Source organism: Orbicella franksi, chromosome 2, assembly GCF_964199315.1.
Source record: "Orbicella franksi chromosome 2, jaOrbFran1.1, whole genome shotgun sequence".
NCBI classification, from domain to species: domain Eukaryota; kingdom Metazoa; phylum Cnidaria; class Anthozoa; order Scleractinia; family Merulinidae; genus Orbicella; species Orbicella franksi.
In genome coordinates, this window is record NC_138146.1 from 29,504,201 (window position 1) to 29,518,555 (window position 14,355).

At 40.7% G+C, this 14,355-nt stretch overlaps 1 protein-coding gene and 1 non-coding gene across 2 annotated transcripts in view; both read right to left on the bottom strand.

Moving 5' to 3' along the window:
• The window catches only part of LOC145472808 (uncharacterized), a 30,986-nt gene extending 21,174 nt beyond the window's left edge, over positions 1–9,812 (bottom strand). The window contains exons 1-8 of the mRNA XM_081454984.1: positions 9,659–9,812; positions 8,880–9,380; positions 7,742–7,918; positions 6,584–7,063; positions 4,056–4,337; positions 3,143–3,199; positions 1,369–1,872; positions 296–463 (exon numbers count right to left, since the gene is read on the bottom strand). Of these exons, the coding sequence (XP_081311110.1) occupies positions 296–463; positions 1,369–1,872; positions 3,143–3,199; positions 4,056–4,337; positions 6,584–7,063; positions 7,742–7,918; positions 8,880–9,380; positions 9,659–9,812 (2,323 nt within the window). The remainder of the gene's footprint in view (positions 1–295; positions 464–1,368; positions 1,873–3,142; positions 3,200–4,055; positions 4,338–6,583; positions 7,064–7,741; positions 7,919–8,879; positions 9,381–9,658) is intronic.
• Trnas-aga (transfer RNA serine (anticodon AGA)) lies at positions 955–1,029 on the bottom strand. Its single transcript has one exon. It is a non-coding gene; the product is annotated as a tRNA-Ser (tRNA).
• Positions 9,813–14,355: the final 4,543 nt, after the last annotated feature.

Here is a 14,355-nt window from a genome sequence, read left to right on the forward strand (position 1 = left end):
TGAGTATCTTACCCACTCAAAGTAGGAGTTTTAGAAATCAGTTTGTGCCTCATGAAAACTCTACTTTTTGCTTACGAAATCATAAGTTCCAATCGTTCAAAGCTCTTATTCGCCTTACTAATCGCGATACATATCTTTTAATGTCAGTTGTAAGAATTTGTTCTAACATGGAGACAATATCTCGTTATTCCTGTCATCAATCGGCATAACATTTACTGATATTGCAAGGAGAATATGGATGTTTCTCATTCAAGATATTTGGAGGTGTTTGGGGATCATGGTAGTAAGTACATACCTCTTCGCCGTCGCATTCCCCATCGCCTTCGACGTCTTCCTCGCCAGCGTCGTCTTCCACCTCTTCTACGTCGTCGTCGTCGTCGTCGTCTTCGTCGTCTTCTTCTGCGTCGTCGTCTCCTTGCTCGTCTTCTTCTCCTTCTTCGTATTCGTCTTCTACGCCTTCTCGCTGCAAAATAAATGCCCAGGTCTGTTACGACCTTTTTAGAAGTCGTAACAGCGATTATGCTCACAACTTTCAGGGTAAATGAAATCATATTAAACCTGAGAATTGGAACTAAGTTAGAATTGTCCCACACTCAACTGGCTGAGGGATCTACATTGTAGCTCAACGCACTAGTCGAAGAAAAAGTATGAATCCGGCATCATGAGCGCGAAAACGCATCCAAGCAAAATCACACTTTAATTTGGTTTCACTGGATCCTAACTGATTTGAAGACAATTATTTGGTAATTGATTGGCTTAGGGGACAGTGTCTCTTCCTAATTTCCATATTATTGCCAATCACCACAACATATACAAATAAATCGGATATAAAGATTCTGCCAAGCCAATGAAAATTGCCATTCTGTTGAAATTTCACATTTTTCAATTTATTATTAGGAATATTAAATGTAGAAATGACAGAAAATTGTAGAAAACTCGGCAATAAAATCCGAGTTCCATCCAGATGGGATTCGAACCCACGACCCTCCGTGATCTAGCCGGACGCTCTAACCACTGAGCTACTGGAGACTCTATGGTGAGCAAGGGTGAAATGTGGGTCTTTGACTGGAACCGCATCGCGCAGTCACACAGCCAAAGAATGACAGGTATTTACCAAGGGTCTTTTTTTTCTTTTTAGTTGATATTTTTTTGCCTTCATTATTCTTTCATTTCGAAGATAATGAAGTAACTTTATAGCAAGCTGCCAGCCAAACTTATTAAATTACGATTTCTGTAAGCCTGTTTCACGGATATTTTTAGACGATTGTAAGGCTACGCAAACGCTAAACCATACAAACAGAGGACGGTTGCTTTTGGAACTCAACCAACTCAGCCCTTCAAGTGATGTTATTTTAACTGTTCACTTACACATTCGACGCGGTCTTCTCGTTTTTATTTTCCTTCTGCGAGTCCAGTGGCCATGGTATCTTACCCGGACCGTCCTTCGCCTTCTCCTTACTCGCAGGAAACGACCGTGATATCTTATGCGATATTTTCGGCGACGAATAACCGGCTTCCACTTGCGCCCTAGCATCATGTACAGCCGTCTCTTCATCATCATCATACGCGCCCAGACTCGTCTGAACTTAATCATCAACAGATTCGCCTTGACTCGCAGACGTTGCAACCGTCGTCGATATTTTAAATACCAGCGACCTCTACGCTTCACAATAGGTTTCCATTTGCTTCCAAACCGGATGAACCAACTTCCGCGTTGTTTTTTAGCTCGACGCCATCGTTTCATGTAGTATATTTTCACATGTCGCCCGTTTCTGTTTAGTTTGTATCTCTTTCTGTGAATCGTCAGGTACCATGTTCTCCCTCCTTTTCTCAAGCGTCGGTAACGTCCTTTGAAATAGACTCTTTTGCTAGCTGATTGAGTGAAAGACAAGTGATATCAAGTAAGACAACGATACTGCCGCTAGTACCGTCAGCTGCTAAATCCTCTACTGCTTTATCGCAATTTCGGAAATTAAATAATCAGTCTGACTTAGCAGGCTCCCAGTACAATTGCTGCAGTATTTTAGCAGCGTTAAGGGACGTATGCACAAAATATCAACATAATATTTATTATACCTAGATAAATTAGACGTAGTAGATATCATTATAACATATTCTCACTTTTGATGTATTATTTTTAAGCCTTTTGTATTTTTTAAATTTGTTTGTGTTGACTAATTTTATCATGAGCGTTTGGCTCGAATGAATAGGCAACTACCCCGTGTCACGACTTTAAATAAATTATTACTATTACTACTGGGTGAGTCTATTAATTCCCATGTACATATCTTAGTCAAACATTGGCTAAACCTCGAATGCTCTTGTTACAAGAGTTTATATTATTCAGCATTAACTGCTCTGGAATCTTAAAATAATGGGTTGAGAAGATAAATCATTTTAATTGTGACAATTAACACAATTGCGTCAAAAAATAATTGGGCCATTAGTATTGTTTGAAAAAGCCTTTGCTTCACTTAATGATTGACTTTCGGTTTAAAGGTACTTTATCCTGCCCCTGTTCATAATGTATAGCTCACAATAAATACTATTGTTTGCTCTGTTTGCTGAGAAGGGCTTTGACAAGGAATCAACAAACTCTCTAATTCTTCGGGTTGACTTTAGCTATGTGGCTGGCCACATCGCCGCTTTAATAATCATTTCAATCCAGTGTCAATTATAAACGAATGAAGGAAGCCCTACTCAACAAAGTTGAGGGTAAAAATCCTCATCTCATAGACAAAGGTATATGTGGCTAGGATAAGGGTGGGGGGGGGGGGGGATGGGGAAAACAAAGTAGGAGACGATCCCTCTATGCGGTCAAGTCCAAAACCACATGGCATGGATACACCGCCTAGAGGGTTCCCAGAATGTTCCAATATGTTGCAAACCCTATCCCCCACCCACCCCTAGCCAACATAGCTGGTTAAGTTTAAACATTAACAGAGGGCAGCATAATTTTCATTAATGTTCATTGTCTGGACAATAAATAATTTAACCAACACTCTAAATTCAAGTGATTGGTTCAGTTCTTCGTCATGGCAAAAGATCATCGGCTCCTCAAATATCATGAACTGGTCGTTTAAATTTGATAACAAAAGAAAATAAGGAAATTATCACCACAGGGAATTACAAAAACACTTACGTCTTCGTCGACGAAGTATTCTCCTTCGTCTTCTTCTTCGTCGCCTCACTCGACGAGCTGAAGAGGTTTATTTTTGACAAAAACATATATATGAGAAAGTGAAATATTAAAATGACGGGAGCAATGAATGCCAGGGTTTCCATCTCAGTAACATTGTCATTATGAGATATCAAGTAAATTAAAGAACTCATAATACCAAAACTAGACATTATTGAGTTTGCCGAAAAAATACAACAAAAAGCGACCCCCAGTATGAAAGCTTATAATTTTAAAAGAGGAAAACTTCTTTGAATAAACCTGTGGTTCTGTTTTAAAGAAAAATAAAAAGTACTGTTAGTCGACGTTTCGATGCATCAAACTCAACTCAACAACTTTGACTTCAGCATTAACGACCTCAATCTTGAGAATGATGCTTGATGCATCGAAACCTCGATTGTCATTGCTTTTAAACTTTCTTGTCAAATGCTTTAACAAGCAACTCATCATTCATTGTGTTTTTAGACATGGAAATGCGAGGACCCGCTCACAACCAGCACTACTGTTTTTCGGCTTTTAACGTTACGGCCGTATTTGGTTAGGTCAGGGTTTAAAATATTTCTTTTGAAATGAAGTATTCGTATCTGTTTTTGCATATAACCTTTTTACAAAACAGATGTTTCGGTTGCAAAACTATTGTTAGGCATACTAGTATCTTGATGGTCCAGTTGGATACCTTCATCTTTTTCAAAAGAAGGGGGATAAACCTTCAATATATTAGAAAACGAACTCTTAAAGCAGAATACCTCTGTAAAAGCGAATGCTGTAATTGTTTTCAGTATTATTTCATGTCTAGCTAAACGCTGTCGCTTTCTCTTGAATTACGTGACATTTTTAGGCCTTTTTACAGTACGTAACATTTAAATAAAATACGTACGTCTCCGTCTTCGTCTTCTTCTACGTCGCCGTCGTCCTCTTCTTCTTAATCCGTACCTTCTTCCTCTTCTCCTTCTTCTTCCTCTTCTTCTTAATCCATACCTTCTCCTTCTTCTTCTCCTTCTTCTTCCTCTTCTTCTTAATCCATACTTTCTTCTTCTTCTCCTTCTCCTTCTTCCTCTTCTTCTTAATCCATACCTTCTTCTTCTCCTTCTTCTCCTTCTTCGTCTTCGTCTTCGCCTTCTCACTCGCCGCCTCTTCCTTCTCGTTCTTCTCCTCCTCGCTGTGATAAAAATGACACCAAAGTGACATTTCATAACATAAGCCGCGCAAATTTTCGGGAACTTACACCTGGTGAGAACACTGAGGATGCTGGCGGCAATTTATTTTTCAGACGGAATCTTTGTGTAACTTTGGTGATTTCACCAAAAAGAGATAAGGGAAATGTACTTTGTACTTTTTTTTCAAACAAGAAGAAAACGTAGAGGTAACAACAGACCACTGGCAATCAAAAAAGCGAATTCACAGCCGTAAACCAGATCAGATTGTCCTTTTTTTAGGAAATGACGGCAAGGTTTTGTATGTTGACATCCTTTCAGAAAACACCCTATAAGAAAGCGAATGCTCAATCCTGTACTTCTATTAAACAATTAGATTATGAGCTCGAGATTTACGAGGGTGCAGACTATAGCACTATTCTGAAACTTTCATTACATCTTATATGTGGATATCAGTGTGATAAAGCCGTGACTTAAAAGTCAAATGAACCAAAATTTAGACATCTTATCTTCAGCCATTTTGTAGCGAAATGTTTAAAAAAAAAACATGTAAAAAGGAGCTTATGCGGAAATTTTTTCTTTCTGAAACGTGAAAAGGAGTAAAAAAGTTAAAAGTACGAAGACAGCGGATGGCTTCACGAAAACGTTTCCAAAATGACCGCGCACTTTAATGGAAGGAATGGAACTGAGACTCTGCTTTGTGACGTCACTGTTGTCTTGAACATTGCTGCGTTTCTGCGTCAGTGAGTCTTTCGTGGGGAAGGTTTTGGATCTAAATACAAGCCTTATTTTACTCTAGAAATGGCCGAGGCTTTCGCCCGCTTTCGGCAGGCATTATTCGCTTGTTTTTTGTTGCCGGCTTGCAACGTTTCATAGTGAAGTTAAAAATCGTCGGTACCGCGTCTTTCTTGACTACAAGTTGACGAAGCTTGAAAGAGGGTCCCAACAAACTCCTTACTACAAGATTTTGCTCAAAGCTGTCTTTGGTAAAGTGTTTTACACAAACGTGCGCATGTTTCGAGGGCACGAAGCATTCTCTTTTCATTTTGATAAGCCATTAATTATCTCTTAAGTTTTGGGTCCTGGGGGAACTTGAAAGTGTTAACTTTTGATTTTGAGTGGTTTTCCTCTGAAGTTCACTGTGAACTTCAAACCAAAACAGTTTCAAATTTCCCGCATTTCTTGAGCTCACCAATAGTGACGTCACAAGTTTTATTTCCAACAATTATCCGACAATTTTCCCGAGCACTCTACGATTATGAAGAATAAAAAACAATGATTTTAACATTCCAATATCTCCGCAATGCTTCGTCCAATTCGTTTGAAACTTCAGAATATGTTTATTTCATACTCAATGAACACATTGAATTCAAATGAAAAAAAAAATGTCTAAGTTTTGGTTCATTTGACCTTTAAAATGATACCTGTGAAGTGATATGATATCATTTCACTGCAGCGAAATGATATCATACCACTTCGCGGTTGAATTGTCCAATCAAATAGACTGTAATAAACTGGTTGGACCAATCAGGTAGCAAGTTATATTTTAGCTGGCGCCAAATTTGGCGGGAAGAATTTCTCTGCAGTTTTATCCGCGAAATGGCCGCTTCAAGATTTGTGAGCGTTTCCTGTGAAGATATATCTCAGTTTCTCGAAGAGAACGAAAACAAGAACACGGCAAGAAAAACCTCTCAAGATGTAGCGTTCTTCAAGACCTTTTGACCGAATGAGAACGCAAATTTACAGGACCATTGTAAGAGAAAGATACGCTTCAGCTTGCCCTCTTTCTTGTATGTATTCACTGATATTAAAGGCAACTTTCTTGTACTTTAACTTGGTGGCTTGATATTTTTTAAGCATGTAATATGCTTACTCGCTCGAAGACTCGCTCGTTCGCGATATGGTATTACAAACGCGTGAACAAAAACGATACCAGGCTCTTAATATGTATTGTTACATGGCTTAAGTTTGTAACCGATATAACGCGCTCTCCGATTGGCTAGTTCTAGGGCATTATTCCCCCGTAATGCCCACGGGCCGATTACGGGCCTGCAAAACCAAAGCAAAACGCCATATAATAAACAACTTATTAACCTCGAACGTTTGGTATTTGCGGGAAAATCTCAAACCTCGCCCTTGCAGTATTAATCTCGCTATTGCTCGGTCAATTCGGCAAGGTCTCGATTTGAAACTTTGCTGTAAAGACCTCAATCTCGGATAATAAGGAGTTAAAAATCTATATTTATCTTACCTCTTTTGGGTCTACCGTATCGACCTCGATATCGCACTCTGAAACGTCTACCTTTCCTCTTTACCACCAATCGCTTACTGCGGTATCGGATGGTATACCGGGGACGTCGTTTCACGCGCAACCAGCGTCGTTTAAAGTAGATAGAGTATCTTCGTCCAATACACTTAAACGGTCGCCACTTCCCTCGGAAACGGATTCTGAAAGTGCGCGAAGTCCTAGGCAGGCGGATGTAACGTTTGTTTCTGCGTATCGTCCACTGCCGTCCGCGGCGATAGATACGTTGCCATGTTCCAATGTAGACATACCAGATGTTTCGGATACGTTTCAGGGGTCTAAATCTTCCACCATACTTGATCCTCATTCTTCTTCCACCTCGGCGGATTCTGTATCTTATTCCTTTCACTTTAATAACAAATCGACTCCTCCAACGTCTTAAAACACGTACGCGTCCCTTGAAACGGATTCCTCTTCGTCTCCAGCCTAACAAAAACAACCACGAGTAGATGAAATGATGATTGTGCAATGGCAAAACATTCGCGTTCCATATTCTTCAACGAGACCATATTATCATCGACATTACTTTCCAGATCTACACTGTCACTTGTTGCTTCGTTTTTGTTTCATAATCTGAGAAAAACGACGGTGGGAATAAATTGTCGCATTATATTTCCACGATATAATGCCGGTCCGAAACTTTTGTCAATTGGCTTCAAATGAATCTAATTTGAATGGAAAAAGTGATAACAGCCAATCTTGCACAAGCTTATAAGTTTAGGTGTTACTCACACGACTTTGCTCCATGTACAAAACATTTTTAAGGACAGAAGGGAACACGAAAACTTTTTGTGCTCCGTTAATTTAAGGGTCCCTTAACATTCGATTCCAAGAACACCTCTTTACTCCATGTATGATACAAGGTCAAGCGGTTTCAAGACCTTTCCTAAAATCCTCATGCATCAATCACAAAAGCTCTATCTGCTCTCCACTTCACACACTGTTTGATTGACGGTTCTCAGTTTGAGACAGGAAGGGCCTCGCCCCTATGTTCATCATCATCATCATCATTAGTCCTTATTGCCCCCAGTGTGGCATGTTAGGTTGTATTTTGATGGAATGGAAAGAACACTACTTTTCACACACGACCTCTTGTAAAGTTACCTCTTGTGCGCCTGGTTTTTCTCTTTCTTCTTCTTCGCCTTCGTCTCCTGCGTCGCCGTCTTCTACGTGTCCTTCTTCGCCTTCTTCGTCGATTGCGACGTCTTCGACGTCGTCGTCGTCTTCTTCGTCGCCTTCTCCTTTTCATACGCTTATACCAACGCGGTCTTCTTCGAGTGCCTAAAAGCACAAATCGTTTTAGGTAATCAAGTCCATACAACGAGAAGATGAATTACTCACTAACAAGCCAGATAAAAAACTTCTTTTTGTCGCGGTAAACGCATTAAGGTAAGTTGCCTTAATGTATTCCCTGTCCCTACTTTTCCTATGGCAATATATCTTTGTAATGAACGACACTGTATTTATACCTAATGGTACCTTTCTGGCACGCTTCGGTGGCATATTGGGCGAGTTTGGTCGAGCCATGACGAGATCACTCGAGCCTAATATGCCGCCGAAGCGAATCAATAAGGTACGATTAGGTATCTACCGTACCCATGATATCATGGCCATATCAGGTCAGTGACTTGATATCGCAGGTTATCAGGACAGTAGACACGGCTTCTGACTGGCTAACTGCAAATTTGGGTACGGTGAAACACAAGATCAACCCTCCATCGTTGTTGTTTTCAACGGAAGACGAAAGTATCAGCTCTATGGAAACTGTTGGGCAGAGTCAGCGGACAAGTGAAACAGTTAGCTACTTATCAACTTGAAGTTAATTAAGGTCAATTAACCTCCGGTGAGAGTTTGTGAAACTGACGTCTTCTCCAGCCCTTTAATTGATTTTATTCCTCTGTCCCACTAGCCTTTGACTATAAACACTGACCAAGGGTAAATCAAACATTATTTTTTAGCTTATGGCATTATTTCCTAGTCAGGACGAGGAGGACGACTGAGCGAGTTCTTGGCTCTGACGCCCAAAACGTCAGCTCCGTAAACTCGCTATGGCGGCTAAATTTGAAAGCGGAAGCGTCACCGATTGTGTTTCACGATGCGCTTTACTCAAGCGGGCTTGTAGCACTTTCAAGGCAACCAAATGAGAGTTTGGAGGAGGACAAAATCATAGGACATATTACTTTCCAGCAAAGGGCTAGAACATTTTGTTAATGCGTGACTACATGTTTAAACTACCACTCACGTCTTCTACGCCTTCTTTTAACTCTCCTGACTCTCTTCCATCTCTTGTTTACTCTTATCCGATATCCTCTTCCCCTTCTTCCTCTTCTCACGCGGTATTTTCGTCGACCCACTCTTATGTAGCGCCTTCTGCGCTTCGTGATTCGTCTCCATTTCCTTCCTATTCGCATGCGCCAACGCCTTCCACGACACCTCACAACTCGTGTGACGCCTTTGAAACGGAATCGGAGTCTCCACCTCAGTCGCACCCATCGTCTTCTCCAACGAATATAGCGCCGTCCGCGGCGACGTACAACTCGAACAGGTTTTCGTCCTATCTTTACATACCATTGTCTACGCCTTCGATAAATGGGTCTATATCGCTTGAACAGTTTGATCCTAAACCTGCGGCGTTTGAATCGGGGGATTGTTATTCGCTTTCTCTTGTATCGGATCGTATATCGTCGGCGAGATATTACACGACGGTAACGGCGGCGGAAGCGTAACTTAACAACTCGTTTTCCTGCAAAATATTTCAATAATATTTAACAATAACGCAAGCATTCAGTTTCCATACCAATTTATCTGCCAATTGGGTTAAGAAAAACTGGTGGTGGACAAGGGTGTCTTGCAATAGCTGGGTTACAGCTATATAGCGATGTCTCTTATCTAGTAGTGCGTTTACAACTCAACCTCATACAGGGAATTCTTAAATCCTTACGAGCTGTACGGTCTGAGTGTATTTTGACATAAGCTTGAAATAAAAATTCATCTTCTTCCTTTCACTAAACCATTTCATACTCACGTCTTCTTCGTTGCTTCCTTTTTCGTCTTCTAATAATCCTTCTTCGTCGCCTTCGTCGCCTTCTCCTTCGTCGCCTCCTGCGTCTACGAAGTCGTCTCCTTCTTCTTCGCCGTCTACGGATCCTGGATCGCCGGCCACCTTGATAGACATATTGTAGTCTCAATTAAATGCCCCATAATTAATAAACTCTGGTCTGATCCAGAGACACGATCAGAGCCTGTTGATGCCATGACGTAAGGTATCTAAGACTATTGCATGTATTATCGTTACTCACGTTGTCTCATTTTCTATTTCGTGAGCTGTTAATAATTCTGGATATTTTGTCACCTGTTGAGCGCTGTCGCATAGGTATGTCCTCTGTTGACAACGTTAAAAGTAAAAATAAAGGTCTGCATACGAGCTAAGTGGCCCACCAGGCCGAAGCTGATCCCGGTTTCCGTAGCATGAAGCGACTAGGAGTATTTCTACTTACCCCTGGATGGGAGCTAGACCATTATAATAATTTACTTCAGAAATATAACCATGTTCACGACGAAAATAGGTATTTAACTCTTAGCTGACTCTACTCCGAGACTGAAATTAAGCAAAGATGAAGAATAATCACTGACATTTACGTGAATACATCATAAGTATTGTAAAGAAGTTAGTTTGATAAACAGCACCTTTTTGCGAATTTCAGCTGCCCTCCCTTACGCTTCAAGACAATTTTTTTAGTTGTAATTGGCAAAATCCTCAAAAATGTTTCCAGTTTTCTCGTTACTTACGTCTTCGTCCCCGCCGTCTGCGCCTTCTTCGTCGGCTTTTTGCTCTTACTCTCTTCCATTTCTTTCCGACTCTGACTCTGTATACATTTCTTCGTTTCCAGATTGGGTATCTTCGACGTCCTTTTTTTACGAAAAGAACTTTACGTTTTACGATTCGTCTCCACCTACGGCCGTATCGCATGCTCCACTTTCTTCTTCGGCATCTCACAACGCGTCGGACACCCTTGAATCGAATCTTGAAGATCCACCTCAAATAGATCGTCTTTCTATTCCATATAATATAGCGCCTTCTACCTCGTCGCTTCACTCGTATTTTTCGGCGTCCGAAACGTATATACCAGTACCTGCCGTAGCGCATTATTGGTCGAGGTCTTTTCAGAACTCTGATTGTGAGTCTGCCACGCCGGAAGCCGCGGATTTGATATTTTCGTCTTCGATAGCGTACTACCCAACGTCGACGAGTCTTTATACGTCGGTATTTACCTCCAAAACGTACTTTACGAACGCGTCTCGCTACCGAAAGAAACAACAGGACTATATTAACATGTGTTTCGATTCGTGATCTGAAATTTTACTGGACTTTAACGCCCCATCCGCACTACGCGGGAGGAATTTGAAAACGGAGCTTTATTTCTTTAGTTAGGCCTACCGTCCACACTAATCCGTCGCGAAAACGGAGCTTTTGAAAAACGCTCTTCAAACTTTTCGTTTTCGCGTGGACGGAAAACAGTTTGAAAACGGAGCTTTGCGAAAACGATGGCGTCACGAAACACAAATCCAAAATGAACGGTGATTGTTGCGCTTTTAAATATCTCCGGCGTAGCGTGGACGGAAAACTAATGATGCGTTTTCAGAGTGAAATCTCCGTTTTCAAATTCCTCCGGCGTATTGTGGACGGCGCTTAAGTGAGTGCGCATGAGCCAAACTTACTCCTGCTGATCTACGTCTTTCGCATTGTGTTTTTATATCTGTTTAACAACGTGAAAAATTCAATTTAATTAAGCTCTCCCAACCAGGATTATTGGTCGAAGTGTTAATAGTGCCCAATATGTTCAAGTCCAGACATATTTGTGTAGTCGCATGTCTCGTGAACCATAAAGAGAACATAGACAGTTATAGAATTAGGATCAAAATAAATTTCATAACTTCTACAATTCTAAAAGCCATGCCATTTCAACCGTACGTGAAGAAAGCATTCAGCTACATAACACAATAATTTTATTTCGTATCTCGAAGTATTCTCATTTGAAAACCAAAGAATGTAACCTTTCGTCAAGTCGACAAAAAGCTAGTACTGTCTGTGATACAAATGTTTAAGTTATTTCATTTTCTTTAGAATTGTTCTAAACCTCAGCTGTTCCTTTCCCAAAGTATTATTTTAAAAAACGGGAATTTAGAATTCATTTCTCAGTAACGGGTTGACTTCCATCTGTGGAAGAGGGGTTCGCTATAGCTTCATAGCATTCGACACGATTACGCCCCCGCTTGTTTCAAAGTGGCCTGCTGATAGAACGATTTACGATGTGCATAAACGTGAACAACTTTCCTCTTCACGTCTGAGGAAAACAAAGTAGGAAACATGTAGCTCACTTAAAGGGTCAAAATAACTCAAAGCCCCTTTAAAAATGATTTATCACACGCGACTTACGTCTACGCCATCTCCTTCGCCGCCGTCTTCTCAAAACTCTTATATTCCTCCATTTTCTTCCTGACAGTAATTTGTATTTCTTTCCTCGTCTCCGGATCAGGTATTTTCGACGTCCAACCCTTAAAAATCGAGTCCTTCGCTTCCTGATTCGTCTCCATTTACGGCCGTATCGCATTCTCCATCTTCTTCCGCGGCATCTAACAACGCGTTTAACGCCCCTGAATCGAATCTTGAAGATCCACCTCAAATAGATCGTCCTTCTTGCCCATCGGATATAGCGCCTTCTGCCGCGTCGCCTCACTCTGTATATTCCGCGTCTGTATCGTATATACCACTTCCTGTTTCGGCGATAGATGGGCCAAAGTTTTTTCCTGATTCTGATCCTTAGGCGGCCTTTTCGGAATGCGGGGATTGTATATCTTCGTTTTCGGACTCGCACTGTCCAGCGTCGCCGAGACTGTATACGTCGCTTTCTACCTTTAAAACGAACTACGTAACGGCGTCTCGCTATAAAAGAAACAACAAAGGAATGCTAGCATGTATACTAGAAGTCAAGTGGCAATTTTAACTATTGACCCCATACACCACACGGTAAGACATCTTGGACCTGCGGAAGCTAAGATTTCATAGTACATTCCTTTTCTATTCTTCTAACTCGCACCTTTTACATGTCTGAGTTGGCCTGGCCACTTAAAAATGCACAAAACATAATCTTCAAAGTATTATAAATCTTGAAACCAGAAAATGCGTCTTTTTTTGTATGCGTTGGTGATTGATTTATGTAGCGAGACAAAACATTTGGACATTATAGTTAACCCCTCACGTTGATGTATAGAGACAGCAGTGAGAACAGCCGTTTAAGGGTTTTTTTACAGTGATAAAGATGTTCTCGTTTTGAACTGAACCGAGCCATGGGTTTCTTCCGAGTAACTGTTAATTAACGTTACTTGGTAACGGTAAATTACCATAAGTATTGCAAATTAAAATCAATTGATAGTTAGGACTTTGTAAACAAATAATGTTAGCTGCTAACGACAGAAATTGCGGGTCTGACTGTTATAACCACTCTCTCTATGTGTTACTAATTTTTCCCAATTTTGTTGTATTTCTAATAAATGAATTTAAAAAAAATGACCTTTTTCCAAAGCCTTAAGTCCTTTGTCACTTACTTCGCCGTCGTCGCCGTCGTCGTCTTCGTCGACGTCTTCTACGTATCCTTCTTCTGCGTCTTCGACGTCTACGTCTTCTTCTCCTCCGTCTTCTTCTCCGTTTTCTCCGACGTCGTGTACGAGATCGTCTCCTCTTTACACCTTGGAGAAAATTATTTCCACCGTTGTTTCATTATGACAGCCAATTCGGAAGTTAATACTGGTAACACATAATTATGCAAAGCATCCTAACGTACCAGTTTTTGGCAGTGACGTTTCTTAACATACAAATTCGGCATAGATTCAGCATGATACACAGTGAGTAGGCCACGTGGCGATCGCATAAAGCGAAAGTTAATATTATGTGGCAGTGCTTATATCAAATAATAAATAAGCTAGATCACATACAAGAGAGAGGGATGAACTTTTGATTCTAACTCTATTTATAAGTATGGGTTATTGACCAAGTGTGAGGTCAAGATGGCTGGATATTGGCCAAGTTCTTTTTTTGACTCCGTCTCGGTCCATAAATTCGCAAAAAAAGAACGAGGCCAATATCCAGCCATCTTCACCGAACAAGCTTGGTCAACAAAGGATTTATTATATGGCTTTCGGGGAAATTTTTTTGCGGGACACGGCGGATAGTCCCGAGCGGGCAAGATAGCTCCAGATTTCTCTGAGGTGATGGTTGATGAGGCCGAAGGCTGAATCAACTATCACCTCGTAGAAATCGAGAGCGAATAATCTAATTGTTTTAGTAGAATTCTTACTAAAATTACTTCAAATAACGGTTTCCAATTATTTCTTGACGTATTATTAAACTTTGCGCCTGAAAAAGGTCGCTCGGATTGAACTGTCATTTAAAATTGAAGTTGTGTGCGCGCGCATCAGTTTTTTCAATAATTTCAACTTTTTTAAATGTCAAGAAACCGTAAATGTCCTTCGTTTTGACTTCTCAGGAATTTAATTATCCATTTGCATCAAAATTTTCCTCCAAAATTTTGGAAAAACGAAAAAAACGTCGCCATTTCCTAGACGACCTCCAGCCACTGCACACTAATGGCTGAGAGTGTTCAATAGCTCACCAATCGGATTGCAGCAATTGCATTAGTATTCTAGTAGAATTCTACTAA